The 21,841-nt window shown below is 37.0% G+C and overlaps 2 protein-coding genes across 2 annotated transcripts in view; one reads left to right on the top strand and one right to left on the bottom strand.

The window, feature by feature from the left end:
* Positions 1–21,841, bottom strand: part of LOC105218649 (gamma-aminobutyric acid type B receptor subunit 1) — a 343,997-nt gene that overhangs the window by 40,442 nt on the left and 281,714 nt on the right. The window contains exons 6-8 of the mRNA XM_054226814.1: positions 21,548–21,713; positions 20,265–20,508; positions 1,974–2,123 (exon numbers count right to left, since the gene is read on the bottom strand). Of these exons, the coding sequence (XP_054082789.1) occupies positions 1,974–2,123; positions 20,265–20,508; positions 21,548–21,713 (560 nt within the window). The remainder of the gene's footprint in view (positions 1–1,973; positions 2,124–20,264; positions 20,509–21,547; positions 21,714–21,841) is intronic.
* LOC128920176 (von Willebrand factor D and EGF domain-containing protein-like) lies at positions 5,983–9,431 on the top strand. Its single transcript, XM_054226812.1, has 2 exons — positions 5,983–6,292; positions 7,594–9,431. The coding sequence occupies exons 1-2, from the start codon at positions 6,095–6,097 to the stop codon at positions 9,097–9,099; spliced, it is 1,704 nt and encodes a 567-aa protein (XP_054082787.1). The 5' UTR covers positions 5,983–6,094; the 3' UTR covers positions 9,100–9,431.

Below are 21,841 nucleotides of genomic sequence, written 5' to 3' on the forward strand. Positions count from 1 at the left end.
GTGCATGGTTGTAATCAATTTTCACTCTGCATATTCGAAATGGCATTACAGACACACATATGTAAACTCTCTCTACTCTATATATACAACCCGCTGTCTGACTGCTTTTCCAGTCAACCAAGAATTTCATAGTCTCTCTGGCTGCTGCCTAACGCTGCGCGCCTATTAAAATATCGACGGCATAACGAAATGGTGTGTAGAGTGGAAATAGATAAAATAGTTGAGTGAGCAAGAAATGCGACATGAAGATTGCTCATTCAAATGCGGACTCATCTACATGTAGTATGTGTTGTTGTTGCTGTTAGACAAGCCAACGGCTGACAAATTCCATTCATTGCCCACTGGCGCTTGGTAAAGTGCACTTTTCACAACCATTTGCCGCACAAAATCAAATAATCCTTCAATTTCACGTATACGCCATGGTGTACTAGTTGCTTATACAGCCTCGCTCTCTCTTTCTCTTACTCGCTCTTACACTTAGCGGACAGTTTTTTTTATTATTTTTCATTTCATTTCACACAGAGAGATTGTAATGTTGTTGTAGATGTTGTTGTTGGCGTTGAATTTGCCTAAAAAAGCCATGATTTATTCTCAAGCACTTCCGTCAGCAAATCAACGACGCGGCAATAGCCGGTGCTAGTAGAAAAAAGGCTTTATAAAAGAGCGACGACTCACTTTTGCATAGTCACTGCTGTCTGTGTGAATATACTTTTTGCACTCGCCTTCGCATTGATGGTTGAGTTTCATTTTATCAGCTGCTCAAGTTCAGAGTGGGCGTGAAGCAAGTGAGTGAGTGCTATGAAGTTGACGCGAGTGCTATGAAGTAGGCTGGTAGTGCTGCATAGTCCACTCACTTTGTGCGGTGTGAATTGAGCTGAAGGCTTATTTGAATAATTTTCTTAAATATGCAAGCACATGCGAGTCAAGGACGCCGACACTTGTCTTCGTACACACATACATATGTACATATTCGGTGTAGGCCGGCATTGAAATAGCTCTATATGGACCTCCATTTGGCTGGAGTGGCCGCTATGTTGTTAAGTCAAAGTGTGATGCATTTTATTATTGGCAGGCAGTGTAGCATCTACGTTAAAGCTTTTGGTGGGTTAATATGATTGACTTTTTACATATTTGTGTCGGTGGTTTGAACCAACGAATTTGAATGTTTTTTTATGGAAGCTAATGGAAGTGTATACGACTGAAAGGAAATGAATAGTGAATAATTTTGGCAGTGTTTAAAGATTTACATTGTTGCTTTAGTATGAATTTTATTCCATTTGCGAAGTCAGTTTTACTTTTGCAGATTCTCTAGCAATTTAGTTGCCTACCTTTTGGCTGACTGCAAAATTTATCGTTGGGCGAACGTCAATTTAATCTCATAATTATTTTATTTGATGAAAACGTACACATTTTGTTTATTAAGATCAATATCCTACAAATAACTGATCTGTATTATGACAAAACAAAAACTATTATGTATTAAACTTTGCCTACTTTTGGGCGATATCAAGAAAGTAACCTATTATGCATAATATTCAGTGATAAAACTATAATCAGTTACATTTGTAATGATTTTGTCTTGCTTTGCTGGACGCTTATTAAGCTTATATCGGTGAAATTGGAGAATTTAGTAATCATTGCCTACCTTTAGGCTGTGCCGAAAAAAATCTCAATTAAGTAGAGATTATAAATGGGATTTGGGATTTATTGAAATATAAATTTTAACAATTTTATGAGTGTTTTTCGCTTAATCTTAATTCTTCGTAAGGCCAGAAGTTGAAAGGCTGCTTCAAACGGGTTCGAATATGTTTTGTAGATAGGGATTATTCAATACTTATTTTTATAATGATAATAGACACATATTCCTACATTTATAGTATTTAAGATCACATTAGTTAGCAACTAGGATTATAAATCATTGAACAATAGTAATCCACAAATAAATAGCAAAATTTGTTTTATTAAACATTTACCTTTCCACCATTCCACTGCTCCATATTTAACCATGTTAAATTATCCAATTGCGTATCGTAATAACCCAATTTTTCATATTTTCCATTCACCATTTGCTCGATTTGTGTTAAGGCAATGCGATCACCTTGTGAGCTGAATGCGACGACACCCTAAAAAATTTAAATTTTTACTTAGAGAAATATTGCTTATATTTTTATCAATAAAATGATATTTTATATAAAAAAATAATATATTTTAGGCATTTTAATCATATCACTGCATATACATGTAAGCTTTATATCAATTTATTCTCTTATTATTATTTTTTAAAAACAACATTGAGATTTTTTTTCTGTAAACTGTAACAATTCTTTCCATTAGTTTTCAAAAATATGGTGTTCTGTCTCAGTTAAGTGCACGTAAATCACTAATACACTGCCGATTCTCCTAAAAGCATGCTATAAATTTGCTGCGCTTTTGCAAGTGCGAAAGTGTATGCATTTGCGCTCGGCACCTACATTTTATGCACCAAACAAACCCTTGCTTTATTTTTATAATTTTTTTTTCAAAATTTTTATTTCTGTTTGCTGTTAGACTGCGCTATTTTCGTCCCTTCTCTAGGTGAGAAAATGCATTGCCGCCATTATTTAGTTGTTTAAAGTTGCTTTTGTAATGAATATTCAAGTTGCTTCACGCATTTATTACGTGTGGCAACGCTGCTTTACATTTCATGAAAGTGCAAATACCATTAGTTACTCAGTGCTTAAAGTGAGTTGCGCATGCAGTGACTCCAAGCGTAGGTTAGTCTGCTAAAAAATGCGAACTTCCATTTAGAAGTTACTCTATGCATATTTAAATTAATGACCAACGTCATTTGTGTTTCAAAGGAGTGTACTTGAATTGAAAACCTAAAAATTAAATTATAAAAATAGTAAAGTTAGCCTGAATGTATACTTCGTTATAAGAATAAGCTTAGATTTTATCAGTCTAAAATGTTATTCATTCCAGAAACAAGTCGCTTTTCGCCTTATAAAACTGTAATAAAGTGTTTGAACGCTCTAATTTTTAACGTCTAATAGTTGTTCGCTCTGATATCATATCGGCAGAACTAATTTACAATTATATTGCCTACCTTTAGGCTTTATTATTATTAAATATTGCCTACATTTAGGTGAATGTTCCTATCAGAGTTTACTATGAGTTCAGTTTTTATTAAAACCTCATATGAGCTTCATTTGAATCTGCAAAACCTTGTCTACTTTTAGGACGTCTAGACACATTTTTAAGCAAATTAGAGCACTCAACTCGTTCAGTTTGTTGCACGAAAGCTTTCTGCCGAGAATTTTGTGCTGAAAAGCAACACATAAAAAAGAAAAAAAAACACCACACATTACCGCAGGCAGCAAACTAGCAACATGGCATCATGTTATCACTAGATACAGAGACAATGCGCAACATCTTAGTTGAAGTGCCGTGCTACCGTTGCTGTCAAAGAAAAGAGAGCGTGCTTCCCGGCAATGTCGTAGCGAATTGACAGATACGCCCCTTTGGTGCCCTAATAAATAAGCAAAAAAAAATTAGGAAAAGTTCGGATGAAATGTGACCGAACATATCATACTCTCGCAATTTATTTATTTAATTTTATTATTATTATATTGCTTCCGCCGTTTTCCAATAGATGTCTATAGGGTCAAGCACTGGTCGATTAAATCGATTTTTTTATCGATCTTGGACATTTGTGTCAACATTAACCCAACAAAATATTTGTAGAGATCTGTTTGCATCCCAAACTTATTCTCAACTGAAAATGTCACTTTTTGAGCCGAATTCTCGACTTTTGCGGAAAATTTTGCTTTTCTTTTTTAATTCCAAGAAAAGAAATAAATTTACCAAAAAACGGCGGAAGTTAAGTTGTTTCACCCGCATATTCGGCATAAAGTCCATTGGAAAATAAAAATCAGTATATATTGTCTATGCCGCTGTCTAGGCTAGGCTTCATGAACCTATAACTATATTTGTACCTAGCTACATTCTCTATCCAAGATTATACGCTCACTAAATTTTGCTGATATACATATGTATCTAGGAGCTAGGGAAAGTTATAGCCCGACTTCACTAATTTTTGGCTGTAAATTTTTTCAAAATATCTGAGAAACTTACTTATATTTACGGTAAAAAATTTATTAGAAGCACTGAGGTCCTTATATTCTATACATGGGGCCTTGAAAACGTATGTACCGATTTCCACGATTTTTATAAGGGCGATGCTACACTATAAATGTAGTATTTGTGCTTACTTTATATATTGTAAAGTAAACGATTCAGATCGATTTCAAAGTACTGGTATATGGAAAGTAGGCGTTGTTGTGAACCGATTTGGACCGTTTTCAAAACATGTCATTGGGAAGCCGTGAAGATATTATGAACCGAATTTCATTGAATTTAGCAGAGTAGTTTCGAAGATATAGTTTTTGACCTATGAGTAGGCAACGCCACAACCATTTAAAATTTTATAATCTGAGGGCATCACTTCTGTACCGTCTTCTTTACAATGTAAATCACAATTATTAGTGTTTTTTGTTACAGAATTATAGCAGATTTCATCCTTTTTTATGCTGAATAATGAAATGCCTATTAGAATTATACATTATATAAAAAAAATATACATCATTAAAAAAAGTTTGGTTTTCGGTTATCGCCATTTTGTGAGCTGTCACGTATATATAGCTGTATATATTCCAGAGACACAGTTTTCGACCACACCACCTTACAAGTTTCTAACACATTTTTAACTAACAATTCTAAGAATGCCATATTTTCGTACTGAAGACTCATACTTCTCAACAAAAACGTTTTGGTCCCTTATTTTAATAATTCGCCATAAATAAATTTATATGCCTTAGGTTGAAAGTCATACTTAATGAGTCATTCGTTTTGTGCTTAAAATTGCGTCTTACATTAGATTAAAATAATGAAATTGGCGTTTGCTTTTTCCATGTGTACCTGTACTTGATACGAGTGGTGCATGCAACTGTAATGAGTATATATGTATGAATGTAAGGCGAATGTAAATAGAATGTAAACAAAGTAAATATGTATTATTGTGCAATTTTATACCGTACTCTTAATCGCATTCCTATAGATATTATATGTGCATTACACAGTCGGCATAGGCATTTGTATGATAACATTTTTCTTTTGTAAACTATTTTATTTTTACTCACTCGCAACATTTTGTACAAGAGTGTAAGAGTTTTATGAAGTTTTAATTAATATAAAATTTGCTTCCGCCGTCTTCCAATAGATGTCTCTAGGGTCAAGCACTGGTCGATTAAATCGTTTTATATCGATCTTGGACATTTGCGTCAACATTAACCCAAATTAAAATTACGGTTTGGTTTGGTATGATCAAGACCGGCACGTTACTGTGAATGGGAGTTGTTACCGCTCAATGATAACCGAATATTTTTGGCCTGAATTGGTTGATATGCACTTGGGCAATATGTGGTTCTTCAACAGGACGACGCCACAAGTCACAACTGATTTATTGAAAATCAAGTTTGGTGTATGAGTTATCTCACGAAATGGCCCAGTCAATTGGCCGCCGTTAGACTATTTCCTGTGGGACTACGTCAAGTCTGTGGTCTATGCCAACCAGAATTGATTATAGATTTTTCTTGTACGAATATTGAGCATGAAATTGCCGCAGTATCGGCCGATTTATGCTTGAAAACTGTTGAAAGTTGAGTTCAGCGTCTGGACGTGTCCATGGGGGCCATGGAAAGTTTACTTAAAAAAATGAAACAGTATGTTAATCTCGGTTCCGTTCAAATTCAGCACTTCCTTACCATTCAGTGCTAAGGTTGTACAGGATTTTATGGTGTAATTCAATTCAAACTGCGATAAAAACATGAAATCATTCAAGTAATAAGAGTACTCATACACACATCAGAAAATGCAATTTCGCGTTATGGATTTTAATGTAAAGATTAAATATTTAATTTAATTTTTCAAAAGCATTCTTTAATACAGTCTTCGATTTGCTTGTTCAGTTCATATTGTGACTTTGTGCTGAATTAGTGTTATGTGGAGTAAAAATACTTAGGGAATTTGATTTTCGTTTCTTTCGTTTGAGAACAAAATGCTTTTGAAAACGATTTTGGCGTTAAGTCTTTTATTAACCGTTATCGATTTGACTTCCTGTCAATGGTGTACCAAACAAAGATATGAGACACAAATTTATGGTGGATGGGAAAGTTATGCAGAAAGTTATTGGACTAAAAATTGGATATACATTGATGTGATTAGAACCAGACGTGCGGAAAGATGGGTGGTCCATGTAATTAACTTCGATGCTTTGCTATAATTTTATACGTGGGTGATACTACGATAAGACGTTTCAATTGCATAGAGAAAACGGCTAAAGAAAAACTTGGGATTTTTTTCATGAAACCTCTTTATTATGATATTTGTCCCTTTTATTTATCTTCTCACGTAAGGACAAGTCACTTAATACATATTTTATTACTTTTTCGAAGACCAGAGTACATACATCGGCCAGGGGGGAGACGTAAAGTTTATGGTAGATAATTATTTTACCAAAAGCAAAAAATTTAAATCTATTTTTTCGTTCTATTTGAACGCTCTAGTCATTTCTTCTTTTTGTTGTTTGGCGCGAATTGGAAATACCAATAGAAACCAGATCACTTTTAACCTGGTTTTTCCTACGGAATGGAGGGCTTACTGTTCCTCTGCTTCCACCAGCGGGTACTGCATCGAACACTTTCCAAGCTGAAGCACTTTCGTCATTCGAACAGCATGACGTAGTCTCTGGCTTTTTATTCGATGAACTACATATGTCAGCTCATCGTTCCATCATCTGCGGTATTCGCCATTGTCAATGTTCAAAGGACCATAAATCTTCCACAAAACATTTTTCTCGAAAACTCCTAAAACTCTCATCGGATGTTGACATCGTCTGTGCTTCGGCACCATAAAGCAGAACGGGGATGATAAGGCACTTGTAGAGTTTGGTTTTGGTTCATCGAGAGAGGACTTTAACATTTAAATGTCCACTCGGTCCAAATTAGCATCTGTCGGTAAGAGCGATTCTGCGTTGGATTGCGAAGCTAATATTTTTGGTTTTGTTGATGCTGGTGATGGCTGGAGGTGGGGAAGGGGTCATGTTTAGATGTTCACGCAAGAAAGTATCAAGACTCAAGCAGCTCACAACTTCTGGTCCGGTTGTCATGATGAATAGTATCTCCTCTGCTCTCTAATACCTGAGACGGACATGTAGTATATATTGTAGTATGCTTCAGAAACTATATGTGTATCACCGGTTTTCCGAATTTTGTTTGAGAGCAAATGGTGTGTCGTACTGTAATAGAGTTCTAGAAACCATTGAAATGTTGTGGTGTTGTGAAATGTACTACAATGGATTGCATTGAACACACCGAAAGCTTTAAGCTCTTCTGCCACAATCATATGCTTTCTGACATTTTGACATACAGCAAATAAATTAAATTCAAAATTAATTGAAATCAAAAAACAAAATTAAAAAAAAAATGTGTGAAAAATATGTAATATGTATGTAATAATATGTAATCTTTTACATGGATTCTTTTCATATATTTCTAGTATAATTATGTAACCAAGACTGAAATGATTTGCTGTGATGGTTACCGGATGAACGGTAACAATTGCGAGCCCATTTGCCTGTCTGGCTGTCAAGCCAATAGTCGCTGTACCAATCCCAATAAATGCACCTGTAATTCTGGTTACTTTTCCAGCACAGAGACTACATGTGAGCCAAAATGCACTGAAGACTGTGGGCCACACAGTACTTGTACTCAACCCGAGCTTTGTACATGCGATTCAGGCTATACGAAAGTAAGTAGTGGCGCATGTGAGCCCATCTGTGAAGAGCCTTGTTCAGCGTATGCCAGCTGCACTGCGCCAAATACTTGTAGCTGCTTGACGGGTTACATATTCAACGAAAACTTGTCTCAATGTGTGCCAGAGTGTCAAAACGGTTGTCCCTTGAATATGTACTGCCAATCGCCAAATCAGTGCGCATGTCGCACCGGTTACAGACTACAATCGAATACCACGGATATTACTGAGGCGTCCACAGTGAGTTACAGCGAGTCATGTGTACCGATCTGCAGTGCTGGTTGTCCAGCGAATAGTGAATGTTACGCGCCTGAGGAATGTCGCTGCACAGAGGGATACACAGCGCTAACGGACGAGGACGGACAGTTGAGTAATACGGGCGAATGCGTGCCGGTATGTGTGGACCAATGTCCAGAGCATGCCAATTGCGTTAGGCCGAATGAGTGCATATGCGAGTTCGGTTATGAAATGCTTCAACCGCCGCAACATCGGCCCTACTGTCAGGCGTTATGCACACAGAATTGCGAGCTGTATGGCAAATGTGTGGCACCGAACTTATGCGAATGCTTTGTCGGCTATGCACATGTGAACAGCAGCACTAGCGCCAGCACCGATCCGCAAGCGCCCTACTGTCAACCGGTTTGCTCCAATGGCTGTGCGCATGGCCGTTGCGTGGCACCTGAAATGTGCGTCTGTCACTCGGGCTACCTAATGGGCGCGCATGGTGTGTGCGAACCCATATGCGCGGGGGGATGTCAAAATGGACGCTGTATTGACGTGAACGTATGCGCATGTGATGACGGCTACCAACTGACCGCCCACATATGTACGCCGATGTGTTGGCCCGAGTGTGTAAATGGAACTTGTATTGCACCGGATCAGTGCAGCTGTAATGAAGGTTATGTGCGATCAGCAAATATTACGCAGCCGCACATCTGCGAGCCATATTGCGCAAGTTGCAATGGCGGCTATTGCGTAGCACCGTCGAAATGCATCTGCCCTGAAGGTTTGGAGTTGACAGTCATTGGAGACAGTAACGAATGTACAGCAATTCCAACGACTAGTATGACAACGATTGCTACAACCGATGACACTACAACAAGTGAGTTTGAAACAACAACAACCGAAATATCGTCCACCACTGAAGGCACTGACTTGTTCAATGAGACTGCAAAAATTGTGTTGTTGACTGAAAATGACTTGGATAAGTGTGCAGTTATGTGCAGTTGTTGGAAAACACATTCGCAGTGATGAGTGTCATGAAATATGTGAATCAACGGAAACTCGCTGCCTGGATCCGCAGTTCTCACGTTGCATTGTACCAAGCAAGCGAATTGAATACAAAACTTCTGATGTAACGCAATTATATGCGTGCTACATGCGTAGATTCACGCATACACTGAAAACTGGCGGCGCTGCTCGACCATTGCGTACTATTGTTGTTGGTCTGTTGTGCTCTGCAATTATGTCAGTTGTGTTTGTTTGAGCGATCAAATATCTGTCGTCTCCTTAAAGATCTCTTATATAGTACGAAGTTTAACCAAATCCAATTGAGGAAAAACCATAAAAGTATTAATGATATATGTATTTTATTCAAAAGTATTATATTTTACTTTTATATTAAATAGTACCCAGATACTCATATAAATATATTATTCACAATTATACATAATAAAGATTTAAAATGCAAATTAAATATAATTTTTTTTGGCACTATTTGTCTCTTATCATATTCTAAATTTTTAACAAGCAAGGAAAGACTAAGTTCGTGTGCAACCGAACATTCTATACTCTCGTAATTTATTAATATAGTTTTATTGAGATGACACACTATTTGAATCATATATTCAGACCGACTTCAAAGTACTGGTATATGGGAAGTAGGCGTGGTTGTGAACCGATATTTTCATAACATATCGTTGGGATGCCAGGAAAATATTAGGAATAGAATTTCATTGAAATTTGTCGAGTAGTTTCGGAGATATGGCTTTTGACCCATAGTAGGCGGAACGACGCCCATTTAAAAATAAAACTTCTATAAGAGTGTACAGCTGCTGGCGTACGCCGATGATATTGATATCATCGGAAGCAACAACCGCGCCGTTTGTTCTGCTTTTTCCCGCATGGATAAGGAGGCGAAGCGAATGGGTCTGGAGGTGAATGAGGACAAGACGACAAGACGAAATATCTCCTGTCATCAAGCAAACAGTCAGCGCATTCGCGTCTTGGCTCCCACGTCACTGTTGACAGTCATAACTTCGAAGTTGTAGATAATTTCGTATACCTGGGAACCAGCATCAACAACACCAACAATGTCAACCTCGAAATCCAGCGCAGAATCACTCTTGCCAACAGGTGCTACTTTGAACTGAGTAGGCAATTGAAAAGTAAAGTCCTCTCTCGACGAACCACAATCAAACTCTACAAGTCGCTTATCACTCCCGTCCTGCTTTACGGTGCAGAAGCTTGGACGATGTCAACATCAGATGAGCCGACACTAGGAGTTTTCGAGAGGAAAATTTTGCGTAAGATTTATGGTCCTCAGAACATTGGCAACGGCGAATACCGCAGACGATGGAACGATGAGCTGTACGAGTTATACGACGACATTGACATAGTTCAGCGAATAAAAAGACAGCGGCTATGCTGTGCTATGCGATGTAGTACCCGCTGGTGGAAGCCGAGGAAGAGGGAGACCTCCACTCCGATGGAAGGACCAGGTGGAGAAGGACCTGTCTTCACTTGGTACTACCAATTGGCGCCAAACTGCCAAAAGGAGAAATGCGTGGCGCGATGTTGTGGACTCGGCTATAACCGCGTAAGCGGTTTCTACGCCAGTCAAGAAGTTTCGGAGATATGGCTTTTGACCCAGGTAGGTATACCAATTTGAGTGCAGCCCTTCTGCATCATCTTTTTAAAAAATTTGGTAGGGGCGAGGCCAAAAAAATATTTCACAATAGTACACAATAGTTATGACACTTTATATGTTTTTGGTTTTCGGCAATTTGTGGGCTTGGCTCTTTTCCGATTGTACTATAATACTCTCTTTAGCAACTTTATTGCGAGAGTAAATAAAATGATAGTGTTAAGTCAAGCATATAATGCCATCATGTGAGCTTTATTTTCATCTGCAATAAGCCTTGCCTACTTTTAGGCCGTCTAGACAAATTTTTAAGCAAAATGCAGCACTCAACTAGTTCGCTTGGTTGCATGAAAGCTTGCTGCCGAAAATGTCTGTGCTGAAAAGCACCTACCTCATGGCGTCCAAAAATATGCAAATATTTTTTCCGCAACACCGCATATACCGCAGGCAGCAAATTAACAACATGGCATCATGTTAGCACTAGACACAGCGGCAGCTCGCAACTACTTACTGTCTAGTTGAAGCGCCGTGCTTACAAGCATGCTACTGTTGCTGTCGAAAAAATTAGAGCCTGCTGCCCTGCAATGCCGTAGCGCATTGGCAGTCGCGCCCCTTTGGTGCCATAATAAAAAAAGCACAAAAAGCGGATGGCAGAAAAGTGGGTAGGGCGACATGTGCCTTGCAACCAACTATCAGGTCCCACAGGAGCGTAGGATATGCCAGCGCGTTGCTCTGTCAAGTAGGAAACTGCACAGCTACCGTTTGTTGGTGCTGTTGCTGTTGCTACTTAGTTAGCTCTGGCTCTACAGTGTTCGGCTCGGCTTGCAAGTGTGCAATTCACAGGGGTGCAAAAAATGGCTTCTCACTTGTGTATTTACGCATTGCTGACTACTGACTGCTGATTGCCGGTTGCTGGTTGCTGGGACTGTGAGCCAGCCGTTGTCGCCTGCTGCCATTTTTTGCGTACTAACATACTGGGACCATGCAAATATACATGACTGTGTAAATGTATGAGTACTTGCTGCACCAATTTGTATTTTTGACTTTTTTTTTCTAAATAGCTGCAATACCGTTTTTGCTTAAATGCGGCAAGCTCTTTAACGAAGTTCGCTGTGGCGTCACAATACTGCAATGCCATTTTTTTAAACCAGTTTGAGTCTCATATTTTTTAGAGTATGCTATGGTGTTAGTTGGTCGAAAAATTTAAAATTGATAAAATCGGCTAATAGTCACGCCCACCTCCAATAGAATAGTTCTGTTCAAAGCTACTAAAAGTTCATTGAATTGTTGACGAAAAATGTCAGAAGCATGAAATTGAACTGTAAAGATAGAAAATTTCGTTCAAATCAGGGAAAAAAGTGGGACTACGAGTGTTGCATCGCCTACTAGTAGTTGAAATCAGTAATCTCAGCAACTACTTGGCTAATTTAGACCAAACTTGTTACATAACATTTCCCTAAGATCATTTTGTTACAGTTTAAAAATTGTCCAAATCGGACAGCAACCACGCCTACTTTCTACTACTACATTGACTTGACTATTTTTGAAACTATTAGCCCTATTGTGAGTGTCGACTGGCGGTAGATAATCAACCACTGAGCGATTGTCGATTACAGGTGCTATTGTAAGTGTCAGTGTAGCTCAACTATCGACTGTGCATGAGTTTCTAACATTTTTCAATCGTTAGAAATTTTTGAATTCGATCTATTGTGTAATTGAAAAATATAATCGACTCAATCGACTGGATTCTATTTTACTGCTAGTCGGCACTCGCATTAGAGGGTATCTATTCCGGATATGTGTTCGTACTGTTATATTTTGCCAAATATTTCAAATATCCAATATCAATCTTGAATAAACCACAGCTTTTCGTCGAAAAGTAATGATATGGGTCCACGAATCATCATTGCTCCCATATATTTTCGGGTATACCTTATATTCATACCGAATGAAGAAAAAATAGGTCTTGATCTCTAATCGTACTATGCTTATTATAGTGATTTTGGATTTTCCAATATGTGAGATCGATTGTTGCTTCGAGCGAGAGAAAACAGTCTAAAAATAATTTAGGGCACAACTATCGAGATTACAGTCCCTGACCGGGTAAGAATCTGGATCCGTTTTGGTTATGTTGTCTCCACTGTAGTGGAAATGGTCTATATAAAGGGTGTTCCATTTTAAGGTTCCATACTTTTTTAAAGAAAAAATACAGAAAATTCATTTTCAATGGTGAAGATTATCGCTTTCAATCGGCCACGTCTCAGTTAGTCCATCTATTGAGTCCAATTTTGGATTACTCGTTCGAGCATTTCGACTGGAAACTGGCGAATGACTCGCGTGATGTTTTGATCCAAGGTCTTAATCGCAGCGGGATTGTCCGCATAGACTTTAGACTTTACAAATCCCCACAGGAAAAAGTCTAAAGGTGTGATATCACAGGATCTTGGTGGCCAATCGACCGGAACAAAACCTGAAATTATGTCCTCACCGAAGTGTTCTCTCAATTCTCACATTGATTGAAGTGATATGTAGGAAGTGGCGCCGTTTTATTGCAAACAAATGTCACCGAGGTTAAATGCATCTAATAGTCGGTTATCATGGCTCAAAAAAAGCTATTGAAAATAGTACCTCTTGTTGGATCACCCGATATATTTATCTACATATACATATATTTTCTCATAGTTTCTAGGTGGCACACAAAGCCTAGGTCTTTATAAAATATATATGTAATATGTGAAATGTCTCCATATGTTCCGTAATCCCTGTAATCCCTGAAATAGTAGAGTTTAAGAGTATATACTGTATAGCTGAACCCGATCTTAATCCTTTCTAATTTATTTATTAACTAATATTGTTCTACCAACAAATAATCTAGTATTTTTTATCTATCATTTCAGCATTTCCATGAAGACTACAATTATACAAGGTAATCTAGACTTTAGAAACATATTAAATATATTTATTTTCATTGTTTTCCATTTTATTATTTTCTCCTTTGTTTATATTTCTCTTGCTGTCAGCTACTCCATTGCACTTTATTAATTCAATTGCACTTATTATTCTTGTCGCATCCCCCTTGCATTCATTCACTTTCTTATTTATGTACATAGTTTATTGTACTTTTGTGGGATTCTAATCGCATTTCACTCTTCAACACTTTGCATTTCTAATCGGTTTACAATTTTATCAACTTTTTTATACTTTCTTTGTTTTTTTTTTCTATTTTTATCTTTGCGAGCAAGGGTGTTTAGCCCTTTTTGATGTATGAATACGATTTCCATAAGCAAAACTACTCAGCGAGTAGTTTGAGGTAAGGGCTCAAAGCCATTTGATGGTTTCTGAGATAAAATAACATTTAAAATCAATCGATTTCATTAAGTTAAAGTGCTTTCAAGGGCGGGAACTGATAATCGCAAAAGTTGCAGGCAAATTATTTTGCTCTATATTATATACTTTTTGAAAATGTTGAAGCTGAAAGCTACTTTTAATCGCTTCAATTTTAATTCACACTTTAAGGCTTAAGTTGCTTATATTAAATTTTTGATTCTTTTTGCCCTTTACTTTGATTTCCAGTGTAGATCAAACTGGTTTCAGAAAGATTTCTTATTGTTAAGGTCATAGGTCTACAACTTAGCTTCCGCCGTTTTTTTTTTTGTAAATTTTAGGCTATATAGTATAAAAACAGTTACAAAAATGTTATTAAAAATATTGGCCGTCGCTAGCTACTACTTTTGACCATCTTTCTGGCAGCATGCGTATTCCGTGACGAAAGAACTCCACATCTTTCGAGTCGATCCAAGTATCAATCCAATTTTTGACTTCTTCATAAGAACTGAAGTGCTCGTTAGCTAGACCGTGTGCCATCGATCGGAACAAGTGGTAGTCAGATGGAGCAACGTCTGGAGTATGCGGCGGGTGGGGTAAGATCTGCCATTTCAGCGTCTCCAGATATTTTTTGACTACCTTTGCGACGTGCGGCCGAGTATTGTCATACTGGAGAATGGCTTTATCGTGTCTTTCCTCGTACTGTGGCCGTTTTTCCTTTAGTGCTCGGCTCAAGCGCATCAATTGCGTTCGCTATGATGGTTTCACTTGACTTTAGCTACCGATTCAGCATCTTCGAAAATCGTCTCCCTTCCACCACCATGCCGGTCTTCGACTTCATAATCACCATTCTTAAAACGTTGAAACCACTAAGGACAGCCTCACCGTACGTATCCGAAAACATTCAATGAGCCTCAGCCGCACTTCTATTGGAATTAAAAAACGAATTAAAAAAGAAAAGCAAAATTTTCCGCAAATATCGAGAATTCGGCTCAAAAAGTGACATTTTTAGTTGAGAATAAGTTTGGGATGCAAACAGATCTCTACAAATATTTTGTTGGGTTAATGTTGACACAAATCTCCAAGATCGATATAAAACGATTGAATCGACCGGTGTTTGACCCTAGAGACATCTATTGGAAAACGGCGGAAGCAAAATTGTAGACCAATAGCTAGAAAGCTAGTTGATATTTCGAGCTCTTTGAGTGAGAGTTTAGTATATTGTAGCATAAATGACCCTTTCGGACGTAACACATTTCTAACGTTCCTTGTGTGAAATGTACGGATGAGATTAACTTGGTATAATGACTATAAACCTGTTTCCAGATTTGATTTTGAAAAAGTAGTTTAGACCTTTCGTATTAAAAAATAGCCGAAGAAGATTTAGGCTATTCAGGTACTAATGGGAAATTGGAACTTTTACCATAGAATTCCTTCAAAGAACTCTGAAACAAGTGGATAAGATTCTCAGTAACGTTTCAAAGAGGTCTAGTACTCTTAATTAAAGTCAAACCTGTGCTTCATAATATTCCATTCCCGTAATTAGTTTTTCTTCTTTTCCATGACATTTCGGCCACAATTTGCAGCCACTTCACTTACAAAATCAAAACAAAAATGAAAAAACCAGAACAAAGAAAACAAAAATAACTACATTTACCTTTCAAATAAATTTTCGTAAGCAACCAAAACAAACCAAACGTTTTTCTTATTAAAAAAATTTAAGAGCGAAACTCCAACAGCGTCTACTGACACTCACTCAGCCGATAAGCGACGTAAAAACTTCTACGTAAAACCACAAAAGTCGAGACTTTAACGCTGTCAAAACTTTTCGTAACAACTGACTACTAAATGCTATCCATACTAATAAATCAACATTATGCACCCACCTATAAAGACATACATACACACACGTATACCCAAAATACCATAAGCGGGCGTGGCGTGCGACAAGAAATTCGTTTTACCGCAAATAAAGTTTTGCGAAAAGTTCAAAGACACACTTGTATCAGCTGAGGAAATTTGTAAATGTTTAGTGTCAAAGGTGGGCACTTAAAATTTTAGGGCGAAAAAACCACAGCAAGTCTTAATTAAGAGTGTGGGAGATGAGTGGAGAGCGGGCGAGTTGACAGAGAGAAAAGGAAACAAGTTAAAATTCTTGTGATTGCAAATAAATTACGTAGCGTCTGGCAGGTATTGCTTTGAAATGCATGGGTGTAAGCGCTGTGGTTATCAAAAAGTTGGAATTCTGGAAGATAACGGTACATTGCAAGTAGTTTGAGTGTAATTTGTATGAGTGAAATTTAAAAGAGGTCAGAATTTGTATTAAAAGTAGAAAAGTGTTACAGGACAACCTTCTTATATTGATAACAACAGTGTTTTGAAATCGAAATAGTTTCATTGAAGGTAGTAAGCTTCTTCAAGATACTAGCTTTTCGCATATTTTTTCGTCTGACTTTCAAATTAACCAAGTTTCTGCGGATCTTCTGATTTAACACTGTTATCGAAACGCTTTTATAATGAGCTGACGTGACATCATCTCAACACTTCCTTCTTGACTGTCCCGGCTTTGCAAAATCAAGGTTATAATATTTTCGATCTTACTTCAAATTAGCCTTACAAAAAGTTAAGTGTAAGTTACACACATTTTGTCGCGATTTAAATCAAATTATGCAGTTTTTCTTCTCAAAAGACTGTCTTAAACTGTCCAAATGTGATCCTCTCTTTGGAGGTTGGTCATTAAACCTAGCCTAACCTAACCGGATTTCTAATACGAGTATATAACTAATCGCCTGAGCTCAGTCTAAGAGTCCGTAGTCCGTAAGTAGTCCAACTAATAGTCACTACCTTTTGAAGTCTCTTACCCATTCTTGATAAATATATTTTTTTTTTCTAGGATCTCAAGACCAACCACTTTATAGTCATGTATCCCAAAGCATACCATAAATGACCCTGTACTCCATAAGTTTGATGGTATAGTTTACTTATGGACCTAATACTTCGGACAATATACAAAACATATACTCCCCCAAACGTGCATTTCTGGTTTTTCAGAACATTTGTTCTACACTAGACCACGTACTGAAGAGTTTGTTTGGTATGAGCACCATGTTGAGAGCTTGGTTGTTCTAAGATATCTTTGGTCTCTCTGGTTACGTAGTCAGGATGATTTTTGTTTTGAGACGTTGCTTTTACCCTCTTACTTTTGATCAGCATGCTGACTTATCGAAAGCGGGTTTGTAGATTCTTAAGTTCCAAAAATATTTCCAATACCTTCTCTTGACGTAATCTCTAAGTGATCTTGTTAAGACTGATCGTCGTGCAAGTACTGAAATTATGTAGCTAAGTTTGCTGACGATCTAATTGGATCGGAATGGTTCTGAGGGAACGATGTTTTGAGTGATTTACTAGATGAACATTTTTAAGCTATTTTCTAGCTGGTTTTGAACAAAGAATGGAGTGGCTATATTGAAGCTTTTTTTATGAGCACCATGTTGGGAACATGGTTGTTCTAAGATATCTTTGGTCTTTCTGGTTACGTAGTCAGGGTGATTTTTGTTTTGAGATGTCGCTTTTACTCTTTTAATTTTGATCAGCCTGCTGACTTATCTAAAACGATATGATCTCTAAGTAATCTTGTTAAGTTTGTTCCTCGTAAAAGTACTAAAATTGTGGATCTATTTTTGCTGATAATCTCATTTGATCGGAATGGTTCTGAGGGAACGATGGTTTGAGTGATGAACAGTTTTTATGCAATTATTTAGCTGGTTTTGATCAGAAGAATGGAGAGGCAATATTGATGTAAGAATTCTCTTAGTTCTAAAATATCTCTTATAAAGAGAGAGAGAGAGTGAGAGTTCGAGGAATGCACGGAGCACCCGTGTCACTTATCATTGAAACGATTTTAATTAGTCATAATGTTACTTTTGTACATGACATCCTTTGGAACAAAAATTTCCTTCCAAATCACACACTAAAAATGACTTCACACTAACACAAAAGAACTGCCATAATTTCAAAATTACACGCCTTCCACAGAGGCCACAAATCACATGTAATTCTCAAATTTTCTGCCAATTTCAAAAATTAATTAATACATTGTGTAAATTGCATGCCAAAAGCTTACAAAATGAAGCAAACAAATTGGCTACAAATCGACACATGTACGTTGATATACTATAAAGCAAACAAGAAATTACAAAAACAAAAACTGTATGCCAAAACTTTAAAGCAACAAACGGCATACTTAGTGCTTGCTTCATTTGCAAAATTACATAAAGTGCAAATATGAGAAGTTATTAGCTTTCGGCATATTCATATTCATTAGTTGCCATGCCAATATCTATATACGTTTGTAGTTGAGCGTGTGTGTGTGTGTGGAAAGTTTATAAACTCTTACATGGGAGTTCTGGAATTTTCAACAACACTTAATTGCAATTAGTTGTGGAAAAGCATTGCCTTTTCGTTTGCAATTCGACTTTGTGGGGTCATTACAGATGTTTATACAAATGTATGTAATGCGCAAATTGATCTTAATTATTCCACTGGAGGAAATTTTCCTAAAAGTTGTATCCTTTGATATATGTATTTCTGAATTAAAATTGTAAACTTTTACTACTATTTTACTCATTAGCAGCCATGTTTTCGTATTGTGAATATACTGGCTAGTATAAAACACCGCTTTCTACATTTCAATCGTCAAAATGAGTTATATTTGGTGTATAAAGACATTTTTTTGAGAAAATTTCGGGAATTTTAGTCGGAATCCCGAAAGTGTTTTTCCATAATTTCGAAATTTCGGGATTACAATTAATACAGAACAGACCTATTTGTACTCTCCATCGACAAAATTCGGTATATATTAGGTCTATTTAAAGCTTCTTTTGTATAAAAACGGTTACAAAAATATTATTCAAAATATGGGCCGTCGCTAGCTACTACTTTTTACCACCTTTCTGGCAGTATGCGTATTGCGTGGAAATGTCGAGAATTCGGCTCAAAAAGTGACATTTTTAGTTGAGAATAAGTTTGGGATGCAAACAGATCTCTACAAATATTTTGTTAGTTTAATGTTGACACAAATGTCCAACATCGATATAAAACGATTTAATTGATTTAATCGACCAGTGCTTCACCCTAGAGACATCTATTGGAAAACGGCGGAAGCAAAGTTGTAGTTGTAGAATATATTTTCTGCTTAAGTCATTTTTGGGTTTAGTTGTTTAATAAAAAATTTCGGGATCCCGAATATACCAATACCGAAATTTCGGGATTCTAAAATTTTTTAAAAGTTTTTAAACTTAGCAATGAAAATTCATGACTATTTTAGTCAGAATACAGAAAAAACAATTTTTGAAAAAATCCCGAAATTTCAGTATTAGTACAGGAAAGTTTTCAAAAATAGATAAAATACCTATTTATACTTTCCATCGAAATTAGTACATATATTTTGTGTCTAAGGTATTTTTGGGTTTAGATGCTCAACAAAACATTTCGAGATCCCGAAAATATCAATCCCGAAATTTCGGGATTATCAAGATTATAAAAGTTTAAATTTAGAAAAAAAGTGTAACTTTTTTATTTGAAATACCGAAAGTTATATTTAGAAAATCACGAAATTTTGGGATTACAATTAACACAGAACATAGATAAAACAACTCTTTGTACTTTGTAAAATTATGTGTGTTTTGTGCGTAAGTTAGTTTTGGCTTCAGGTGCCTAATAATAAAATTAGCGATCCCGAAAATACCAATCCCGAAATTTCGGGGTCCTCAAATACTTAAAATGTTTTAATCCATAAATAAAAATTCATAATTCTGTTAGTCTAAATCCCAAGAATTTGAAGGATCCCGAAATTTCGGGATTACCTATATATAAAAATGTTGAACCACAATCAATGAACTTTCCATTCAATTGCCTCACCTCAAACAAAAAAAAAAAACTGCCTACCGAGACAACACAAACATACATTGACTACAAAACCACAGAAATTTAAGTCAACATTGCCTACGGCGCCACTTGCAACAAAGCTAATATTAACGCTTGCATTGCAATCAACAACAAAGCGCTTGAGCACACACACGTACTAAGTGAGCTTACACACTAATACCATTGCAAATAGATTTCACTTTTCTGCACGCAACTGTCTATGCACAAAGCCAACACTTTAGGTGTTGCCCCTCAGCTACAATGATTTTATTTTCTTTAATCTCCATCGCTTAAGCTTACTTACCGATATGCCAAGGAACTGTGTAGAATTCATTGCAGCATAAATTTCATCGGCAATTTCCTTGTCTGTATATGTAAAATCTCGTAGGGATTTCTGTCGCTGCTTGAGGCGTTCCATTGTTTTATTGAATGCCAATGCCACACTCCAGACGGCATCGTAGGCTAACGGCGCCTCTTGATAGCCTTCCGGATAGCGATCATGATTGATGTCGTAACCTTCTTCGATGAGCGCATGATTCAGTCGTTGTCTGTAATGGTGAGGGAAGGGAGAGAAGTTACAGTGCTGGGTAGTTTAAAGTAATATGTGGAGTGTGCTGCTTATGCCAGCAGTCAGTTGGAGACCGAAGAAGTAGGTCTATGGATAAGATTTCGAATTTATACTTCAGACCTCCGCTCAGAGTTAAATAAACCGAATTTTATACTTCATATTTTCTAAAGAGTAAGGTGGTAGACTTATTAGAAACTAACTACGACTTATAAGACGACATTGACATAGTTCAGCGAATAAAAATACAGCGGATACCCTCGCTATGTCAGGTTGTCCGAATGGACGAAAACACTCCAGCTTTGAAAGTGTTCGAAGCAGTAGCCGCAGGTGGAAGCAGAGGAAGAGGAAGGCCTCCGTTGGAAAGACCAAGTGGAGAGCGAGCTGGTTACCCTTGGGACTTCCAACTGGCACCGAGTTGCGAGGAAAAGAAAATAATGGGCTATAATCGGATAACACGGTTCCATGTGTAGATATATGTATGAACCTAGTACGGACCAAATATATTACTCCATATAGTGGTCTTAGCGCATCTATTGGGTCTTCTAAATATCGATATGTTTTTCTGTAAGCAAAATAAGATCTATATGGGTTCTCAGAATGTGGTAGTGTGGATAGTGTTCCGACACAGAAAATGTCGACGCTTTCAATAAAGCTCAAGACCTCAAGTTAGACCCGTTTCTATCTTGCTGATGAATAAAGTAATTGAGTTTACCATTACGAGGCCTGATAAGTACTTAAAGAGCTTCATACCTTAATGGATATGAACTGTCATTATAAAATGGACGATTTATTCTATAATATTTTCACAAGTCCCGATTAGAGCGCCACCTGTCGGATATTTAAGAGTTTTAATTTTAATTAAAAAAATTTTACCGTAGAAAAATCTGTCAGATTCTATATAAATCCGCTGAAATGTGTGAACAAAGCCCCAATCTCAGAACCTCTCAAAAATTTTCCAAAAATTTAAGAACAATCGTACCTGATACAGTACTCTAGTCAAATACAAAACGCATACTCACCGAAATTCCTCAGCTGTCATGCCGGAAATTGTCGTTTGATTGTTCTGATTCCACATAAGCGCTTCCGTTGTTAGATGTCCTTCGGCCGCAATGCGCATCTGTTCTTTCGTGCAAGTGATACCCTCATTTTCCAAGTTCACCTCATACCAATTGTCCTCGTACCAGCCTAGAAGTAGATGAAAAGCAGAAAAAGATACGCATAAATACTTCTCATACACATACAAACAAACATCTACATAGACATATATGAGGATATTTTCATCTATAGTATGCACTTAAGTTCCTAAATAGCGC

This window comes from Zeugodacus cucurbitae, chromosome 3 (genome assembly GCF_028554725.1).
Source record: "Zeugodacus cucurbitae isolate PBARC_wt_2022May chromosome 3, idZeuCucr1.2, whole genome shotgun sequence".
Classification (NCBI taxonomy): domain Eukaryota; kingdom Metazoa; phylum Arthropoda; class Insecta; order Diptera; family Tephritidae; genus Zeugodacus; species Zeugodacus cucurbitae.